Source organism: Dermacentor andersoni, chromosome 6 (genome assembly GCF_023375885.2).
Source record: "Dermacentor andersoni chromosome 6, qqDerAnde1_hic_scaffold, whole genome shotgun sequence".
In the NCBI taxonomy this organism is placed as follows: domain Eukaryota; kingdom Metazoa; phylum Arthropoda; class Arachnida; order Ixodida; family Ixodidae; genus Dermacentor; species Dermacentor andersoni.
Window position 1 is genome coordinate 103,324,386 of NC_092819.1, and position 21,663 is coordinate 103,346,048.

The window sequence follows — 21,663 nt, forward strand, 5'->3', positions numbered from 1 at the left end:
ACTTGTTTCTTTGCGTGCACGCGCAGGTTTTGCGGCCCCCTTCAACATGGACCCTGTCATAAGTGCGAGTGTTGCGCAAAATGAAGTTTAGTATGTGGTATTTGTCTTAGTGCGAGTCCTCGCGCGCGTGTCATGTAATGCGAAGAAAATATAAAGACTTTTATAAGAGTCCTTTGATGTTTTCGCCCAACGCAGCCTGCCAACGCCAGCGCGCCAGCCATGTACTACGCTAGGCTGAATGTAACCTCCAGCGTTGCCTTCGCGAGACGTCTGCTCTGCCGGCTGTCGGCAGGTGCTCTAAGGACTTCCTACTGCCGAACCTTGTCGCAGGCGAAAGGCCTGATTGAAGATGATAAAGCAGGTTCGTCGTCGCTTAGCTACAAAGATTACGTGCTTGAACCAGCAGGAGTACACCGGGACGAATTCAAGAAGCGCTTCCATGCGTGCCGGTCCGTGGATGAAGTGTTGCACCTTGTTTTTGCTGGGGAGGATTCGAAGCCCAAGAAGCCGCAAGATCTTGTCGCCTCTGCCGATGCGCTTGTGAGGATTCAGTACCGCATACTGAGCAGTTTTCAGTGGGCTTACCATGATAGCAAAGTCACAATGCGCGTCCAAGCGGCTGCTAACTCGGACACTGTCGACATGTTTCTGTCTCTCCATCACCACCCGTCATTTGCCGTCCTTCTAGATGAAATAGAGAAGAACATGGAGTGTTTCACTTCTGAGGAGGCAGTCCATCTCCTGGACGCTCTGCTCAAGCTGTGTGTTCCGAAATACCACGACGTGCTCGTGAAACTACAAGAACGTTGCATCGCGGAGCGTGAAGCGTTTGATCTAGTGGGGCTTGTCAGGCTGGCCGAAGCGTCCAACTTCCTGAAACGTAACGGATTCGTCCTCAGCGGTCTCGTGTGCTCGCTTGTTCAGCGGACGTTCGACACGATCCCATTCACGTACGATTCTTACAGGAGCGTAGCGGCAATTTTGTGTCACGTTGCGTATTTTTTTTCCTGCGAATACGTGGACTTTGTACTAGAGAAATTGACTGCTATGCTCTCCTCTTTCCGAGACAACGTTTCGCCGTCCGATTCGCTACTGGTCCTAGAGGCGGCGGTCCGGTTCTCTTCGGGTGACGCGCAGAAACTGAAGCCATTTCTCGACCACTGCTTGCTGAACTGTGCCAAGCTTTCAATGAGCGAGCTTTCAAAGCTGTTGCGATTGTGCAAGCTACGTCATTTGGAAGCTCCTTCGCTCTTTGAAAAAGCGAAAGAAGTAGCCATGCATCGTAAAAGCGAAGGTCTATTGCGGACAACAGACGTAGTTGATTTGATAAGCATCTTTGATGATGTTGGATGGAGTGACGGTCACCGAGAAGAATTCACCGGACTTTTAGCAATACACATGCCAGACGTAGATGTCCTTCTGATCAAACACTTGGCTAGCAGCAAATTCCTGAAGGAGTGCAGAAGCAAGGAACTGATGAACTTGTTTGCGAAACGGTGGATGGAAAAGCTCCCCGACATTCTTAACACTGCTTCTGTGCTTAGTGCACTTGTCAGCCTTTACAACATGACTTTCCTGATATCGAGACATGCAAGAGAAGTGCTTGAGGTACCTTGCCAATCCATAACACATCCTCTAATGTTTGTCATGTTGCAGAAGTGGACACTACGCAAGGGTGCAGGAACACCACCTCCCTGATCCAGCCAATGCATTACCACCATTCACTGGTGTAGGGACACGCACGTCATTACCATAAATTGCTTATTACCACTCTTGTTGAGTTCAACTCGTGAACCTTGTAAACAACCACTGCATGCCCGAGGTATTTTGTATACAGGAAAGTGGGTATACTAATGTCTAGTGCAGATTTATTATTTTTGGCAACTCACTCTGCTAACGAATCACTCTGCTTCTCATGACATTGCCGTGTGACAGTCACGAATGGTGTTAGGCACTTTTGAGATTTATGGTGCCCAAGGCTGCAATTGGAGGCCTCAGAAATACGGTGACCGCTACGAAAACACTATGCTTGTTGGCAGCTTGCCGAGTGCATGCATGGAAACATGAGCAGCACTAAATTTACAAGCATGCCTTAATATGTTGTTAATACGCGAACAAAGGATCACACGAGATTTGCAGGCTGGCTTGTTGACGGCGACTTAGCCAAGACAACTCGCTGGTGAAGGCACACACGTGCAACTAGAATAGTATAGGTCGGCAGAATAAGCCGATACTTGCTCATATTCACTCACCAATATGTTTTGAGGCTATGTGCACTCGCATTCCTACTCGCACCTACTTATACACACCAGCACTCACTTGAATTCATAGTCGTTTCTGTGCACACTTAACAGCACGTAGTTGCATCCACACTCTCTCGCATACATACTCACCTCCACTGACACTCAGCGACAGTCAATCGCGTTCATACTCGCATATGTCCTCTCAAAATCACCATCGCTGATTCGTTCGTACTCGCACTAACTGGCACTCACTCTTGTTCATACTCGCATCCACTCACACCCTTCGTCACTGATGCTCAATCTCACCTGTGAAATCGTAGTGGAGCCAGCATAAGTCAGTGTACTGGGGAGTGAGCATGCCTACCTAGGACCTGTGCAATGTGTTTTTTGGAGTTGCTCTTGCCGAGTATTTGACATTTTTGCAACAAGAATGCATATTTTGAGCTGCAAGCAAATATTTGCTTTGCTGTAACAAATATTCTTTCATATCACACCTTTTCACGTTTGTTATAGCAGTTGAATTTCTATTGAACTAAACCATGGACAACCAAACTTTACTTCATTACATATGGTAATTCATTATATCAAGGTTTGGCTATATAAGTATGTGGAAAAAGTTGCTATCTAGATTATTTTCTTTTTTTCTTCTCCCTCAGAGGTGCTTGGTACAAGAGTTGAAGCACGGCCAGTTTGCACTAAACCCTGACAAGGCAACAGTGTGCTGCGGTTTTCTCTTCAGGTTTGGCAGCACAAGGTCGAAAGAGTGCGCACTGGAGACCATGGAGCGCATCAAGACACAGCTGTCACCTTTGCAATTCTTCTACTTCTTTTACAATCAGAGTTTTCAAGACGCGTTTTCATATGTGAGTATCCCCAACAATATCCTGCTAGCCCGTCACTTGTTCTGTAATGTGGCTCACAAGCTTTGCTCTGCCTTTCTTTTCAAAAAGCTCCCTTCATTGGTGTGGTGTACTGTCCTATTATTATCATGTTTTTTTTTGTTGTTGTTGTTGTGGTTGTTCTTGTTTGAGCATGTGGTTGTTTAAAGGCATACTGATATAAAATTTTCAACTGTTCATTTTTTTTCGTTAAGTAGGTATCCTAGACCTCTAGACTCTATAAAGATTACTGGCAAGCTTTACAGTGCCATAAAAAATTTAATATAGCAGCTCTTCCACAGCCAGTCTCACTTGTTTCTAGTATGTCGTGTCGTCACAATGCAAAAAGTGGTACCTGGGAGCAGGACATTCCGAGGTCCTGAAACTTGCACTGGTTCACTCGTTCGTCTGCTGTGCTGCTACATTGGCCCGCACTATGAGTAGCAGCATAGGAGGTGACCAAGCGGTGGCAAAGCTTGCACTCGTGACCAAAACATATCTTGCATACTGGAAGCACTGACGTGCACAATTAATATGCGAGTTGGCTTAACCTGATGTCCACAAGTTGTTGATCTAATGCCTGAAGTAGTTATTCCATAGGAAGTGTCCCAGACCAAAAACAACTGCACTGTGAAATGTATGGAGTGGGATTTCTATGACCGGACTGCTTCTGTTACTTCCACAGTGCCCACCAAATATGAAATGTGTTACAGAACACTTTTCATAGGGAGAACTTTGCTGTAATCATTTAGATGTCTTGAACTTTGTCTGGCACTAACCATTATCACATATCTTGTTTCCTTTCGCTAATTGCTCACAATAGGAGCGCGACCTCCCGCACATCTGGTACAAGAGTGTTGTTGAAAGACACCAGGAGATCCCAAACTTCCACATTGCCTCAAGCCTGATGTTGAAGTTCTTCCCAACCGGTGGCAGCAGGCAGCAGCAGTGGTGCATTTCCAAGGCAGATGCTCGGCTCTGGGCGGATATTTTGGAGGCTAGCACCCCGGTCCTCAACAGCTCCACTTTCCGGCAGGTGCTCAAGTGCATACTGGGACACCATTTGTACGTGCCTGCGACCCTTGAGGTTTTGTGCGAGTCTGCACTGAAGAAGAGCCTCAAAGTACACCTTGCAATGAAGCTCACCGCAGCCTGTGCCAAGGTTTGTTTGTTCACATTTCTGTCAAACCTGCTTACACTGTGTATTTTCACACTTACAACCAGCACAAGCAGAGGGGAAAAAAAAGACCCTCTTGCTAATTTATGTGAACTGTTAGTAGGCACACATTAAGAATGGCATCAGCCAAGAGGGTTTCTGAATGCAATCTTTAGCTGAAGCTGCAGTCTTCATAGTGATTTCTCAAATCTGTAAATGCTTACATGAAGACTGTCAGAGACTTCGAGTAGGCTATCTGCCAGTTGCCAAGGCACCCAGAAGATCTAGCTAGGTTCATTACATCTGTGGTAATGAATATTAACTTTTAAGGTTTTGCTAGGCTCATTCGGGCTGCTCACCAATGTGTATACAAGGTCCGCTCAGTTCCTGCAAACTTTCATTTCAAAACGTCATCTTGTCTGGCTGTGGCTATCATTTGAAAATTCTCCTGTCCACGTTCATTGCGTGCATTTATACAGATGACATTTGAAAATTGTGAATACTGATGGGAGAGTACAGCATGGGATAAGTTTGTCGCTGGAAGTTCGATAACGTACAAAGATAGAACGCTGATAATATGTGAGTTTTGCCTTCAAGTGCAGCTTCACAGCGTTGTGGAGGGCATTGCTGTGAAGCTATCTTTAAGACACTTTGCTTGCAAACACACTGTGCATTGCCCTGAAGTTGTACCACGCGCTTTGACAGCTATGTGCACCAGTACGAATGGCAACACCTAATATGCTTTCAAGTAATCATTTGGACAGGCATGTGATATGAAACCTTGCTTTCTGCTGCCTGCAACATCTTGGAATTAAAAATATGCTTCATGTCACTATACTAATTTCAGTGCAAAAGCAAGAAGAATTATGAACTTTCAATGCAAATCTTGTGTTCCCTTTCGTATTAGCACGTTCTATACAAAGTAAAATCAGGGTCCTTTAATACAGAACTCTGGTAAAATTGTTCTTGGTTCACTAAGTGCTGCTTTGTGCAGATACTTGTGCAGGGTTGTGTTGAGGTTTGTTACGTGCAGTTATTTATGCCCATTATTATTCCATTTTTTCCCTGTTTAGTAGGCTGTAGTTGGGCATCCAAGATATGAACTGTGTGTGTTATGTGTGCAAAAATGTGGTTATGTACATTACTAAAGCAGTCACTTGGCCATGATGTGCAGCTCCTCTGATGCTTCTGTCACTGTAAAGCCACAACAAGTTTAATTTTTGGGCCTGGTGTGACAGATGTGATGGCTGCCCACAAGAGACTAGTTTGGTCAAGATGCAATGCTACATGTACGCATACACCAAGACGTACTGTTGTCAACCAGACAGCACAGAAGAAAACTACAGTGTAGCCTTAAAGGGACAGTAAAGGCAAATACAAAGTCGGCATGGACTGTTCAAATACCATTCCAGAAACCTCCCAACGCTTGCTTCATGCCATGCAATGACTTAGTTTATGAGAAAATTGCATCTGAAGGGTTTGAATACTTTTTTAAAAATTCAAATCTGCCACCGCCCAACCGGGGGAGGGGTGACATTGCATACGCCTCTAGTCGTTGAGTAAAATGGCGCCCAACAGAGGATGGCACCATCTATAGAGATTAGTAAGAGCAATAAAAATTAGTAAGAGGCGATTAGAAGATTGGTGGAAGAAAAGTAGGGAAACGACATAAAACGGAGGCATACAAAAACAAGGTTCACTATAGGGGGTCAGAAAATTTGGTTATGGGAATTCATCGTGGGGTTTCTTTTTCTTTTTTAACCTAGTTAGGACATTAGGCAGTATAATAGCAAGAGCTTGGTGGTGTAACCCACTGCATCGTTACAAAGGGGACGCTCATAACATATATACATACATTCATCCATCCATCCATCCATCCAGAGTGGTGGATTCGCCACTGCAGCTGATTTTTGGTCAAGTGGCCTAGACCGTTCGGGCATCTCGTGACATCACATGAAGTTGAACTCTCTGCTACTTGCAGTTTGTGCAAGTTTCGCGAGCCAGCAAAACCAGCGCAGCACTACGCGATAATGAAACTACAGAAACACAAAGCGAGGGTAGTGCAGAGTCGATGAAAACGATGGTCAGCAAAGCCTGGCAGGGTTCGCTAAGAAAGATTGCCTATTTTAAAGAAACATTGAACTGCATAAAGGTAATGTGCTTGCTTGATACCTTATAGTAGACATCTTGGTGTTGAAATTTCTGTGGTAACATTGTAATTTTTTTTCTCTCCCTCTCTCTTCAAACTAAAGGTGAACTACAGGCCACAGTGCCTCGAAGAACTTGGAAACCTGTACGCCAACCACCTAGTCGAAATTGCAGAAATGGACGAGTTGCACGTTGTGGACGTACTTCGTTTTTCGCACAGCCTCTTGCACTTGGACTGCTTTGCGGAGCGATTAGTCCGCAAGATTTTCAGCATCAGCTATCTGCAAAAGCTGGACAGCTTCATAAATGGTATGTTCATAACTATTGTATGTACTTTTCTTAAGTGATAACCTCACAAGTTTTAGTCATACAGCCTGCATCACCAAGTAGAGGCACAAGAAAGCTTGAAGTGCAAAGGGTGAATATTTTTATCTATAATCACCACTTACAACTTGTAATTAGTGTTGTCTTTAGAAGCCGACTATCCTGGAATCCAGATCTTCATATTAGTGCAAGCAGGGTCTTCGTATTGCAAAATGCGACTACAGAGCTTTCTTTTCTTGGCAGTCCTTAAGCTAAATATCTTCATCACCTGTGTCATTTGTTGCTTCCTATGGGATGGCCTGGTTTCCCAGCTTATTAGACTTTTATTTTTTCTCTGTTATTTGCTACTTATTTTTGCACCGTCTAGCTTGTTAATTTGAATTACTTTCAAACAATGAAGAGCATAGCGTGTTATACTTTAGTCATATAGGCAGGGCTCGACATTTAGAACCCAACATAATCTATGGTTTTGTACACTTACCGGGTAGCAGGCTTTCTTTTGACTATGTCTTGTGCTCAGACTTCTCGTAGCAGATGTGATCACTGTGATCATCAATGCTCTTATCGTGGCTCCGTGAAAAGTTTCCATGTTAGCCAGAGATGGCCAGTGTAAAGCACTGAGAGCTGAACATGTGCGTGAGAGCTGTTCATAAGAGTTTCGTAACCAGCTATCACTCTCCCGAGTTCATTTATGCATTGGGCAAGGCTTAGCATATTCTTGCTCTGAGCTGTTAAGACTGTTGGGGTTTACTTTAGCGCTTTGATGAGGATGATGATAATAATCCCAAAAGAACAGCTCCATTTTTGGAAGCGTCAGAAACAGAAAAAAAAAAACATTGCTGCGAATAATGCCTTATCTTTTGCTGGTGTCTTATTCTTTGTCTTCTGATGATGCATTTAATCAAGGAATCTGCAGCATGTGTCTTGAGGGCTTGTCTATTGGTCTTTGTATTGCAGAGTGTCCAGAAATGAAGGACGACGTTGACCAAATGTTGTTTGAATGCAACCGGTGTGTTGAGCTCCAATGCCCTGAACTCGATGTTCCCTGGATGTGGTCTGCACCTCCTTCAGCAATCGAATACAGCTCTCGTGAGTGTGACATCAGCCAGTCTGCTTATTCCAATGTAGTTCATGTCTACTGTTTTAAAGCGGCCCTGAGCCACTTTTTATTGAAATGGAGAACGGCATTCGAAGTGAAAATAGGCTATCTACGAAATACTTTGCCACAAAAAGTATTTCAGTGCGTTCAGCAGAAGCGGAGTTTTTGGCAATCAAACATGGCCTCCTCTGTGCTCTCGTTCCTTCTTCGATGCCTTGCACTGCGAAGGCTACGGTGCAGTGGGGCATGCCCACTATGCTCCGCCTTCTAAAGGTCACCATGGCATGCAGCTCAAATTTCATTTCGGATTTTAACGTAGATGCCATGACTTCCACCTTTGGTACCTATGACGCACTGAACATAAGCCAAACTCGGTTGTCCTCAGCGAGCCACAGTGCGCTTAGTAATGCGGACCCGTGGCAGCACCCTGCGGCAGCCGTGGTATCTATGCTATGCAGCCGACTGCAACTTGATGTTAGCTATCGGTCAATAGCAGCTGTCTAAGGGAATGACTAAATAAAGCGTCCGATGACAAAATAAAGTGTCCAGTAAAGAGTGAGGACAGGGCCTTCTCTTGAAAAGAGAGCATTTGAGAGAAAGGTGACTTAGCGATCCGCTTGCGAGTTCCACGCAACGCGTACAACAGCAAAACCTGGCTGAGATGTTCTCACCAGCGTATACTACCCGCGGACTATATTATTTCACCAAGCCTGAGGAGTGGTTCAGGGCCCCTTGAAGTCTCAGTACAGTCGAACCCACTTATAACAATATTCATGTGCCAAGAAAATTCCATTCTTATAACCAATAATTGTTATAATCGGGTTGTATGAAAAAACGAAATCAATATGGGGGCTGGCATAGCTGTCCCGAGAAAACTGTAATGGAAGGGAGGCCAGTTCGCCCCTCCACCACCTTCCTCCATCCAGTTTCTGATTGTGTTGACTCATATAACTGTTTAACTCTGCTTCCTGTGCGCTTCGATCGCATATTAACAAGCTGTTGCTGTCAGTGTTCAAAAATGGCACTGCTACTATAACAACTGCAAAGAGGGGTCACAGGCAGCTAGTTACATACGAGCTCCACCGAGGCATCGCTTTGGCTGCCCTAAAATGCACCTTTTAAAAATGCGGGAAGGTTGCCGCGGCAGCATCTCCACTTGAGAAATCTAAAAGAGACACAGGGACGTGATCGCCACAAGCATCTTGCCACATACTTCCCACTGGATTGCACGAGAAAACCACATGTATGTCAGCCTTGCTTAGTTTACACAAAGCTCGCCAACATCATTCTCCAAGGCATCCGGGTGCTCCATGTAGTGAAGCAGAAGGTCCTTCACGAAAACAAGGCCATGAGAGACTCAGTCATCTGCAAGACCTCCTGTGAGGACAACGTTGAGGCAGCCTGCTCTACCGCGTCATCGCTGCCATCACTATCCGATGCAAGCACATTTGCTACGATTGCCTGAACAGTTAGAAGCACTTAGTTTTCAAAACTATAGCAGTGCACTTTCTTTTCGCCGGCAACATCGTGTATTACCGATGATTGGCGGGTGGGTCAGCCATCTTCCGTTTCAGCGGCAAGTCAAACAAGGCTGAGAACCAGCATGGCCAAGAATGATTTTGACGCAACCAGAAAAGACGAGCATGAGCAACTTAATCCATTAGCAGAATTGCGCAGAATGAGGGCCATAGAGTCAAGGACCAACTGTGAGGGCCCAGCAATCAATCTAGGAGCAGCGGCAGCAGCGTTGTCAGTGCAGTTGGCACGGTCCATTTCTGTTTCTGAGGGTGGCATGGTACAGAGCTATGGGTGCAGCCCATTCATGTTCGGAGGGGTGGAAGGGATTTCACATTGCATTACCTTTTGACACAGACACTCAGCAGCCAGACTTAATTGTTATAACAGATAATGCGGCATGGGAGAATTGTAGTAAGCGGGTTATTTCACCATAGAAAACATACAAAAGTTGACGGTGCAGCAGCTTTTTATTGTTATAAACGATATATTATTAAAACTGGTATCGTCGTTATAACTGGGTTCGGCTGTATCATGTAAAATCCAGGTTCTAGCAACGCCATCACATACGTGCCTAATGCTGCCTCTTCTGTTTTCTGTTAATTGTGTCTAAATCAACAGCTGCGGCTAACTTGCTCTCATTGTACTACTTCACTGGCATATTCAGCTCTGAACCAGGCCCGTTGTGTAATGTGTCCTTCACCTCATACCTCCCATTATCATCCCCCATTGTGACCCTTTTTCTTCCCCTCTTCCCCTTCCCTTACGTAGAGTAGCAGGCCAGATGCTCCATTATCCGGCCGACCTCTCTACATTTTCCAGTCATTAAAATACTTCTTCTTCAGCTCTGCTCCACAAAAAAAATCCACGACTGCAACTAGCATGGGAACCGTGATGGTGTAGTGATGTTCTCATTACCCCTGTCAAGTCATTCAAAGCAAAGCTTTCTTTGCCTACATGCGTAGCATTTGGTGTGTCATTTTCATTTGTCTCGGTGAGTGAAATGGCCTGATCCTGGAGAGAGTGTGCGATGGTGCTGGGCCAAGGGTTGTTACAATAGCCAACATGGCTGTCGAGGTTCTTGCACAAATGGCATTGACTATATTAAGAGAGACATTTCAAACCATACAACAGCATGACTTAAAAACGAAGCTCATGAAACTACAGTTCTGCGTACAAAACAGCCAGGCGCATGTCATTGCATATGCTGTCGTACTTGTGTACTGTGAAGCCTGGAAAGTTATCGTCATTGTCGCGATTGAGAGCACACAGCTGGTTGTTATCCAGATAGTTGTTGAGGTCTGCAGGCTACCTCTGAATGAAGTGTGCTCAAACCTTAATGTCCGCTCTTGGAACAGTTGGCACCACACTGGTACTCAACCGAGGCAGCAGGGCAGGACAGCTGGCCATTAGAATAACTGGCCACAACTCTCCACTAGCACGGGGTTAACAGGCCAGTAAAACAGTAGGCCACCCGGTCTACAAAGCAGGCAGCACACCAGGTCATGAACTCCAAAACTGTTGATCAGTGATCTCCCAGTTGAGATACTGTCACTTGCTGTGTTGTGTGGCACACAGCTTTTTTGTGGCCATGTGGTGCATCCTATTCTTTGTGCAGCCCACAGTCAACATCATGACACAGTGTAATGGTAAACTGGGCCATCCCCAGAGGTGGTATAAAAAAGAAAGGGGCCGGTCTCATAGACAGTGTAATCAAAGGCGGCAACTTGGTGGGCCGATGCTGATACCAAATTACAATATGTGTCCTCACAAAGGTTTTAATGTGGTTTGTAGCACTGGTTGATTTTGGAGGCATCGCAATCAATGGTTTGGGTTGACTACAGTACTACAGTCGCTCGGGTGTAGCACGTGGACCTAGCTTTTTTGGCTCTTTCTCCAGTGTTTGCTGCCGGTGTCGCCCTGAGTGGACGAAGCAGGGGGTCTCCTACTCAGTTAAGGGAAAGCACGAAGAACAGCTGTGACACTGGCATGGAGCAGTTCCGAGCGGAAGCATATGCTGGTTTATATGTGACTAGCGGTATTAAGAACTTCTTCCAACATCTTGATTGGGAGTTGTAATCAACCATGTCTTTGCAAGAGTTGTCGACATGTTAATTACCAAGCGTTGCATTTCATAGGGTCAGCGCAGTTTATTTTAATGTTTTTCATTGTGCCATATAATAGAATAAATACAAAGTCCTAGCAGGTCTATGAAAGAAAGTTGGCAAGAGGGAAGTATAGAAAATGAGACTGCTAATCATTATTCAGAATTGTCTGTGTGGAGGAGGGTGTAAGAAGGTAAAGCTTCACCATAAAGAAAGCACAGCTCATGCTAATAGTGCTTGTAAAAGGATGGCTCTCTACACACATACCTTTTCTGTATGCAGGTAGCCCACAGTGTGACAAGCTTTTTAGCATGGTTGAAGATGTATTGAGGGACCTAGCAGGAGAAGATGGGCTAGTACGTCCAAAGACACAGTCTCCATACTTCCACCATATTGGTACGATTTGATAATTTGCTGAGTGATACTGAATAATAATGTGTGCCAGAATCAAAGAATACTTTGTCATTTTTAGATTTCGAGTGCTATGTTGGAAAAGAATTTGGCTTCATTTCCCAGCATGACTTCAAAGCCAATCCTTGTCTACCAGTGAGAAGGTAATCGCCACTATTTTTCTCTTCCAGCATGCTTTATAGCTTGAAGTCAGAACTCCTGATTGTATGAGCAGCATTATAGTCTAGTTTGCTAAGTTTCAGTGTATTAGTCTAGTTGTCAGTGTCACCACATGAATGCTGCTAATTGTGATGAATATGAACAGATTCCCCTTTGAAATGGGGATGAATGCTGCAACACTCGAATGAAGTATGCCTAAAATTGTCTCTGCACTAATTTTTCGTGCCACATTGGTGATCTTGTGTAAAGTTCATTTTATAACTTAGTGCTCCGAGACAGCCTCAAAGCTGGTGCCTTCAACACTTCGCTTTCACCATCAATTTTGCCAGGTTGGCCATCATGCTTTTGGGAGATGAAGACTATTGTAGCAACGAGAATCACTTGCTTGGATCTATTGCAACAAAACTGCGACAGCTGGAAATGCTGGGCTATGCTGTCATCAAGGTGAGTTGCTTATCAATGATATATATAGCCATGTACAGCACTCAGCTACCCAAACGCAACACTCGGAGCGTGACTGGCTGCCAGCACTTCTTGTGCCACTGGTAGATGTAGGGGAAACTGAACTGATGCATTGTGGTATATGGGGGTGAGAGCGTTTGTGATGCATGATGCCTGCATTTGTTCTCCCCCCCCCCCCCCCCCCCCACACACACATTTTTACTTCTGTTGATGAAAGCATGGCCACAGTAACATAAAGTCATGTTACTCTACTAAGTCTCAGGATTTTAAATTTTCGCATGAAGGAAATGTGTCATCAGATTTGTGTATTCAAATATAAGCAACCGCTTCCGCATCCCAAGCACGTGTACACACTGTTTCTTGGACAGTCTGCTGCAAAAACCATTTAAAGGACTTTCTTTGTATTTGTGTAGAGAGGCAACATGATAGGAAAAAGGCAAGTGTTGCGCTCTTACGAAAAGCACAGTTAGGGACAATAATTTCAAGTCACGGGTGCCGCAAGAAAGGTGAATATCTTTATGACCTAGGCACTTGGCCTGAAAATGACAGGCAGATGCTGTGGTCACACTCAAGAGTGAATGCAGCATTCCTGAATTCTAGGTTGCATGCTTCGATATAGTAGCAAGATAGCTATGCATTTGTATTTGTAGTTGTTGCATGAACATATAAAGTTTAGGCATTCCAAAAATATGCACACTCATCAGTCCCGTCACCTCTACTTGCCGTGTGCACACACTCAAACCAATGCAGCAGTTACACATTACTAGTTTGCATGGTTGCCAGTGTCCTTTTGGACTCTGTCATCTTAGTACTACCTCTTGTTGAATTGCACGGTTCAAGTGTCAACGTCGGCTCTGTACAAATTTCTTAACGGCAAAACAGCTGCTACTCAGCCAAGGCTTTGACACATGAGCAAGATGTGCAAAGAAAATCATGGTATTCAATAAAATTAAGATGAAATTTATTTCTGCGTTTCATACGTGACAAATGCAACAAGCAACATTTTTGCACATGAAGTAAAGGAGGGAAGTCGGTATTTGTCCCAACATCAGAGTTTTCGGCGTGTGCTGCATGATCAAACCAGCAGAAGCGAACATGACGCAAATTTATGGGAAGAACACATTTTCTGTCAGCGTTATTTTTCAAATTACGTTACATCTGTGGGAAAAAATCTCTTCTTCACGGCTTTATTCGTGCAGATAGCAGTGGTGCCTAAACACGTTGAATGCGATATTCCAAGGATGTGTCATCAGCTGCCCACTCACGTGCCTCGTATTCCTTGTTATTTCGCATGATGACGAAACCCAACATGATTGTCCACTTCGATGACAAGATGGCCTTAGAGAAGTCTTTGCTGCATGTTACATCGCACAAGTGTAGGAAAATTGTTGACATAGATTAAAAACAACGGCTTTTTTATGTTTTCATCTTTTGCAGTTATGCCTCTCTTTTCTCTCGCGACAGCACCATTCTCAAATTTCTGTATTTTCCCTTAACTCGTTCCAGGTACCTTGTAGCGAATTTTCAAGCATAGGCATGGACTTTGAAGCGCAGAGGGAGTATTTGCAAGAAAAGATTTTCTCGGCATGACAAGAGCCAGCTTCGAGGTTTCAGTGTACAGCGGATGTTTCATCACAGTCAAGTTTTAGTCACACTTGTAGAGTGTACAGTAATTTAATTGAATATACCCATCACATCTGATGAAAAGTATATGGCTGTCGTGCAGTGTTGCAAGGCTGAATTCTTCATGCTGCCTTTTGGGAAAGGTGAGTGGCCCTGAGCTTGTAGAGCTGCTCTACCCATGTCTTGACAATGCGGTGTTGGAACTTTCCTGTAAACAAGGCAAAAGAATGAAGCAATGAACAGTCTAGCACAGTGGGTACGACTCTAAGCAGGTCAATGCTTAGGGGTGTGCAGAGCAAATACAGTACAGTGAATCCTTATTTATTTATTACCCTCAAGGCCCGGAAACATTACAGAGGGGAGTGATGAAACAGGAAGCATAACAATGAAATAAACAACATATGTACTAATAATTCCAGACCATAAAATGTTAGCTAATGCCCTCTGAAAGAGTTTGTTGTCAAAAGTGGCAGCAGTGTCTCTGGCATGGTAGTTCCATTACTGCGATGTTCTGGTGGAAAAAAATACTGACTAAAAGTGTTAGTGTTCCCTTATTGGATTCCGACTTTATGGCGCTGAATGACGTGGCATGACACATAATGGGGTTGAAAAATGAAGTTACCATGAAGGGAAGAATGGCGACAAAGCTTGTGATTGTTCTGTGTAATACAAGGACTAGATTAACCTTGATTGAGGTTATGTTGGTGGTACGGTTATAATTTGAAAATATGAATGGCTCTGAATTATTTTGACAAATTATTATAACAGGAAAATGAGTTTTTTGTAAGCAGTAATTTTTTTAAATGTGGAAAGGCTTTAAGAAAGCCATAGTAATGTTGGAAGTGCACTCCAACAGAGTGGAAGTTCACAAAACATATATGTAGTACTGACACAAATACGTACTACTAGTAGTTTTATTCAGTCTATATATTGAAGGTTGTGACTGCTTTCTTATAGGTTTTGAGCAGATGTTCTTTGTAAAAAAAAAAAAAAAACTGCCACTAGAAAGCCAAATACCACAATTGAATGGTTGAAAGTTCTTGCACATTGCTGAGCTAGATTTACAAAAACAGCTTTAAAGTGACACTTTCTTTGCCCAGCAAATCAGCCTACCTTAGCACTGCGTGTTGACTGACAAAGTAGTGCTAGTCAGTGCACTTTTGTTCTGCATAATCAAACAATATATCACGACATGGAATCTGTACTTGTTGTTTCATAAGTATCTCTGATGCACACAGACTTCTTAGTGGAATAGTGCATGATATTTAACAGCTTCTTTAATTTTTCTTATATTTGGGCTACTTGTTCCTTGGTCAATGGAATATGTGCCACCACCAGCTTGCATTTTAACCAACAAGGTAATGCCAATGAGGGCACCTTTGTTCTGCTTAATTAGACAATAAATTGCCACAACTTGTCAGTATGTCAGCTTATAGGTATGTCTAAAGCATGCAGACCTCTTACTGAAATAGCCTAAGATTTTCAGTGACTTCTTTGAATTTCTTATATTTGTGCCACCCCTTTCTTGGGCCACTTGCTCTGAGCCAATTCTTGACCAATCCTCTCAGAACATATATGTTATATCCCATCGTCACACAAAGGGCATAGAAGTCATAAATGTGTTCTACTCCTCTGTGCATACACCTCTGTTCACCATGTTCCCTACGAAAGACATCAAATATCACCTTCGCCCTTGTGTCATCGCTATGCCTTGCATTACAGCACAGCTTGTTGACGATGTGGTGCACCAACATAGTGTGAGAGTACATGTTGCATTGGATGCAAATAAGGGCATCTGTACATATCACAGTTAGTTTAATAGCATTTAATTAACCGCTTCACATAGATTCCAACCTGTGCATTGTATCTGCATAACTTTTTCTTCGCACCCAATGAACGCTTCTTTCCCTCTGGTTTACTGTGGGTGTATTCTGCAAGTGTCCACCTAGTGAACATGTCTGCTGCTGAAGTTCTGATTGGCTGGGGCATGTGTCGGAAGGAGAAACGCATCCCCAGCCAATCAGCACTTCAGCAGTAGACGAAACGGACATGTCCACTAGGTGGACACTTGCAGGGTAATCCCCCTTCCCGTGGTCTACACTACATGTTCTCATCTTTCAGCAACTCTTGTTAAGCTCAGCTTGAGGTAAGTCAAGCAGGTTTCTTTAAGGTCCCTGCATGACATACTCAAAGGAAGTTGCCACCTTAAATTTTGTAACACCCACCTCTGATGCACTTCCTCAACGAAATCTTTAACCAAAATTACTATGCCACCAGGTGGATGTGAAGAGTACACACAGGCTGAAGAAATTTAGGTTTTATTGGGTGAACTTGCACCAGATAAGGAAGCAATGCAGTCCAACAGTGGTGATAGTGACAGCATGGTTGGTGTTTGTAAAATTGAATGACACAGTTTACAACAAGCACCTGTTTATGCTGCATCCTAAAACATTTTAGGTCAACTGCCAGTGATCGCTATAGCTCAGGAAATCACAACATGGTGAGACAGGCCTGTCTTTCTACAAATGAAGGTGATAACAAAACTAGTACTGCAGACAAAACAGTGGAAAGAAAAAGAAGGCATGGGGCAGTATGCATATCGGGGCCACAATTTCGTAGCAATGCTTTCTCCTCAATTCTGTGCCACTCTTATCATACACCGATTACGGCCAGCTGATCCCATTGATAATGCGGAGAGTGCTGACAAAGCGCGAAGAGGAACACAGTCAGAAAAGACATCACTACAAAATTGTAGCCCGAGTCATCACTGGCATAAAATGCAAATTACCATTCGTGCTGTCGAAGAATTCCTGTAGCCTCCCAGGATCCTGCATTTCAACTTCATACTCATGGGCCTGCAGGATCATGTCAAACATGTCCAGATCCTTGACAACCTTGGACTCTGGTGACATCTGGGCTTCATATTCCTTGTAAGAGAAATAATAAAACGATACAGGGGCACTTTGCTACTCTGATTTGATACTCTACACAACATGCATTTGCGATTGGCTATAAAAATGGCCTTTTAATTATAATGAGCACCAACGGCAATACTATTGCCTTTTTACCGTGGCCTTTTATTCAATCAGGATACATAACTGCACTATACAAAATTTAGCTATTAGTCAGGCTTTTATTTTGCTCATTAGGGAAGCTATTCAAATCTCAAACTGCTTCAGTGAAGAAGCATGAAAAAAAAAAATCCATGTTTGCATGGTTCACTACAACTGACATCTAAGCACCTAAGCAAGTGGGTGCTGCATCACTATACAGCATAAAAATCGGTGGCAGCTTTGTAGCAATTCTATGGTAGTGTAGCCTTTATTATGTACTACAGACTACCACATTCACAGATGCAGTACGACAATGTTATGTTACTCAATGCATGACTGAAACTTTAAAACGAGATCACTGCAGACACACATAAGCACTTACTCGCACCTACGCATGACTTGTTTTCATAATATTTATTGCCATAAATTTAACTGGTATTATTAGTAATATTTAGCAGTCTACATTTTGTTTATCCTCTCCACTGTTCTTGTAACTGCTTAAATGATGTTATAACTCACCTCCCAGAGACTTCTGAATTCAGTGGCTGACACATTGTCAACTAGCTTTCCCAAGCAGTTCATAGCGTCCTGCAATGACAAGGCACCATGAGCACTGCAAAACGGAGATGTTGTACACACTATCATACCGACTCTCGTCTATACTTCTCTTCCTTGCTGACTCCGCATGTCGGCGTGATATCTCCCACGATACACTCCCCCATATCATGAACTATGGCCATTCTGATACACCTGCAAAAGGAACACTGGCATCATCCTCGGAGAATAAAGAGTGCACCTGGAAACATATATGACCCTTTCCAGTCCGAATTTTGCTGGAGTGAGAAATTTGTATTTTATGCATCTGAATGACATAGACGGGCAAGAATTTAAATAAAAAATCTCATTGCACTTCTCAGCAACATATCAAACTCTTTTCTCGTGAATCGTCAACAACTCAAGGCTTTGGAGGCAATGTATGGGTCTTTGAACTCCTTATTTCACAATCGTAACTGTATTAAGCACTGCCACAAAATATTTGAAGACCATTTTTGTGCTGCACAAGGTAAGTGATATGCCTTAGGCAGCATGCTTCAAAGGTACTGCCCAGAGGACTGACTTAAGCAGGATGCGACACATTGACATTTAGAAAATATCAGGAAGAACCACGTTTGTCTCCAGCACTAATTTTGACAAGTTGTGTGGTTACAGTTGCTGATGCTCAGATTCCTAAGATAAGTTTTGGCATTTCTTTTTCTACATGCCACATATTTGTTGGAAGTATTATGATCCCTGCAGAAATCATTGGCCAGGAAAGGGATAAGCAAATGACACTAGCAGTATGATCAATGACCGCCAAAGAATTCAGCACAGGCTTCCACCCACAAAACTGCAATGCATCTGCTCTCTGTGCCTGTGAAACGGTCCCCAAGGGATGCCAGTATTAAAAGATCGCCTCCACCATAGCAACACGGAAGAGAGCTAATGTAATCGGCTGATGCATCTATGGAAATTCTTATAGTTGGACAGCAATGTATTTGTCTTGGCATTCTTAGGTTGTTGGAGACTTCGTTTCTTGGCAGGCAAATCTGCAAAACCTACGCAAGTAGTGCAGTCATAGAAGTGTCATTTTATGCATTTTGCAGTGTACTTGTGTTTTACCTGTGGAGCTTTATACAGAATAACTGCTTCATATATTACAGCTACAACTTGTGGAAAATTTCAAATTATGTTGATCTAATGAAAACAGAACAGCGCTCAGAAAATACTGCTTCTATTTATTGGCAAACATCACATCTCATGGTGGAACAACAGAAACAAAAAACACTCAGTATTTCTGTAGTGATACTCAACTTCATACAAGATATTATACAACTTGATGTTCACAACTCCAGGGGGGGGACTCTGTAAGAGTCCACCTAGTAAACTGTCCATTTTAGCCGCTGCTGATTGGCTAGGGCCGCTCGTCTCCTCCTCTCTCATACAGCTGTATCCAATCAGCAGCGGCCGAAATGTACAGTCCACTAGGTGGACTCTTACGGAATACCCCCCTGGTCCTTTTTCATATGATCCACCTTGTATATTTGTTCAACTATGCGCCTCCAGTGTGTGAAGCACTACAGTTTTGTCACGAGAACTAGCGGTGCACTGTGGCCGCTGCAATGTATCGCTCCACTTGTCTAGTGGCAAGTAGGTTCAGATCTGTGGCACTTAAGAGGAAGCTTTAGCTCGGGTGCTCCTATCTAAATACATGTAAAAGGAGAATTCGTTTTTCTCGGCAACCACTGCACCAAATTTGACGGGGTTTGCTGCATTTAAAAGAAAAACTTAAAATCTAGTGACTGTTGGTTCCGAATTTTCGATTTAGGTTGTCATATTTTTATAAAAAATTGGCAAAAATCTCAAATTTTCAGAAAACGAAACTATCAAGTTTACAACTCCGTAACCCAGCAAGAAAAAATGATATCGCAATTCTGTGAATTGTAGCTGATAGCACACCTAAAGCGGACAAAATTGATATGTTACACATGAACCTCGAAAAATGGGTCAATGAGTTATTACAACTTTTGCAAAACTCTTGTAAATAACGTAACAAATTCACGTAAGATGTAAAATGACATATCAAATTTGTCCGCTTTGAATGGTCTAATGGATGCCGTTTACAGAATCGCGATATCTGTTCTTTATGCAGAGCTATTAGTTTCTAAAACTTCGTGCTTCTATTTTTTTTCAAACTTCTGAATTTTTGAAAATCTTTTTAACAAAATTCAAGCCCTAAATCAAAATTCCGCTTCCAACAGTCACTAGAATTTACCTTTCTCTCTCAAATGCAACAAATTTCATTAAAATCGGTCCAGGGGTTATCTCAGAAAAACGTTTTTGCGTTTTTACATGTATTTCAATAGGCCGCGTCGGAGTTGGGCCCGAGCTAAAGCTTCCTCTTAAGTGATAATCACATAGTATTTTGACACATAAAGTATGACACCTAACACTGCATCAATTTACATGAACCATACTTGCTTGTTAAATTTAATGTGAAACCAGTCTACATCTCTGCAGCAGCTCGCTTCATGCTTTAATGGTGAAGCGCACATAATTTTTCTTTTTTTGCAATTTTAAGAATCTAAAGGCGAATCTTGCTGTGGAAATTGAGCGAGAATGCTGTAGCCGTAAAATAGCTTTTTAAGTATAGTTATAATAAAAACATAGAGCACTGTGTTTGCAGATGCAGTTATGCTTGAACTTCATCTTCTGGAGTTGTTGCCTCAAGCAACATTTAGCCTGCACACACAAGTAATCCTGGCCCATTATATACGTATATGATCATTTGCCTGTATAATCAGACTAAAGCTTGAGCTGTTACAAGTCATGCCTGCAGATAATGTCATTTAGTGACAATGTGAATGCATACTTATCCTTGTCAACTCCAGCTTCAGGATCATTTCCAATCATCATGGCCATTATTGACATTCTGTACATGTGTCCCGAGATGCGTTCAGGGTCAGGCACACCTCTCAACACCCAGCCCGTCCGCCTGATGCCCTGAGTGTTTGGTGGGTAATGACAGTAAGACGACACTTGTTAAGTTTTAGCACATATTTCTTCAGCTCGATGACACTGGTTCAGTTTGTCACCTTGTTTAATCACTGCACTTTTAGTGAACAGTAAAATCGCCCACCCGCTCCAAGGAAGACTTGCAAGAAAGCTAAATTATTTCCTCGATGGCACTGAGAAAACCAAGCTACTGTTTACATTCAATAAAATATATTCTTTGTTTACGATTTCGCTTGGTTGGTGCAACTTGGCCAAGTCGCCCAACCGCAAGAGCATATCTAGTTATTGATGCAGACGCAATGTTTAAACTACTGTAAAGCTGCTGACAAGATTTTTCACTGATACATAGCCCATGAATATAAGCACTTTCACTGACACGCGTTCACCTGCACAGTACCGGCAGCGACGTGAAGGCTGCACAGCTTTTTATGCACCAAGCAGCGTAATGTAATTCAGCCGAAATTGCTATATTTCCACGAGGATTAAAAGAGCACCTTCAGCTTGCCGATGAGCATAAAGTACGACAATGCGTTCGTCGTCGCGTTTTCCATGATGCACGATCACCAGCACAGTGTCCAGGCCAAAGCAAATCGACTACGGATTCAGAGCAGCAAAGCAACAGATGCGTTTTTTCACTGCCGGCGCTCAGCAAACGTGCGAACTCGGCTGGTGTGAGAGATAATCACTGAGATACTGATAAATGATTAACTCCTGCAAACATCGGCACGAAGGAGCTAAAGCTAAACCACTAAACGATGAAGAAAGCACGTGGGGAACTACAAAAACACGCGCTGGCAGCGGCAGCGATTGCAGCGCCAGTTGTGACGCCTAACAAAAATATATTTTGTCAATACAAAACTTAACTAGTTTTAGAATATACGACGTACAATTCTATAATCTTTAAATATGTTTTATAACTTGCATTTGTGACGTTC

At 43.2% G+C, this 21,663-nt stretch overlaps 2 protein-coding genes across 2 annotated transcripts; one reads left to right on the forward strand and one right to left on the reverse strand.

Moving 5' to 3' along the window:
• The first annotated feature begins 31 nt into the window (after positions 1-31).
• On the forward strand, positions 32-14,210 carry LOC126522675 (uncharacterized). Its single transcript, XM_050171450.3, has 9 exons — positions 32-1,608; positions 2,900-3,106; positions 3,945-4,283; positions 6,530-6,734; positions 7,707-7,838; positions 11,751-11,864; positions 11,941-12,022; positions 12,368-12,482; positions 14,007-14,210. The coding sequence occupies exons 1-9, from the start codon at positions 220-222 to the stop codon at positions 14,088-14,090; spliced, it is 2,667 nt and encodes an 888-aa protein (XP_050027407.2). The 5' UTR covers positions 32-219; the 3' UTR covers positions 14,091-14,210.
• On the reverse strand, positions 14,156-21,520 carry LOC126522686 (5'-deoxynucleotidase HDDC2). The gene is made up of 6 exons (XM_050171462.3): positions 21,223-21,520; positions 20,586-20,716; positions 17,824-17,926; positions 17,696-17,764; positions 16,912-17,050; positions 14,156-14,331 (listed from the first exon to the last, which is right to left on the reverse strand). Exons 1-6 carry the CDS (start codon positions 21,277-21,279, stop codon positions 14,246-14,248), a joined length of 585 nt encoding a protein of 194 aa, XP_050027419.2. The 5' UTR covers positions 21,280-21,520; the 3' UTR covers positions 14,156-14,245.
• Positions 21,521-21,663: the final 143 nt, after the last annotated feature.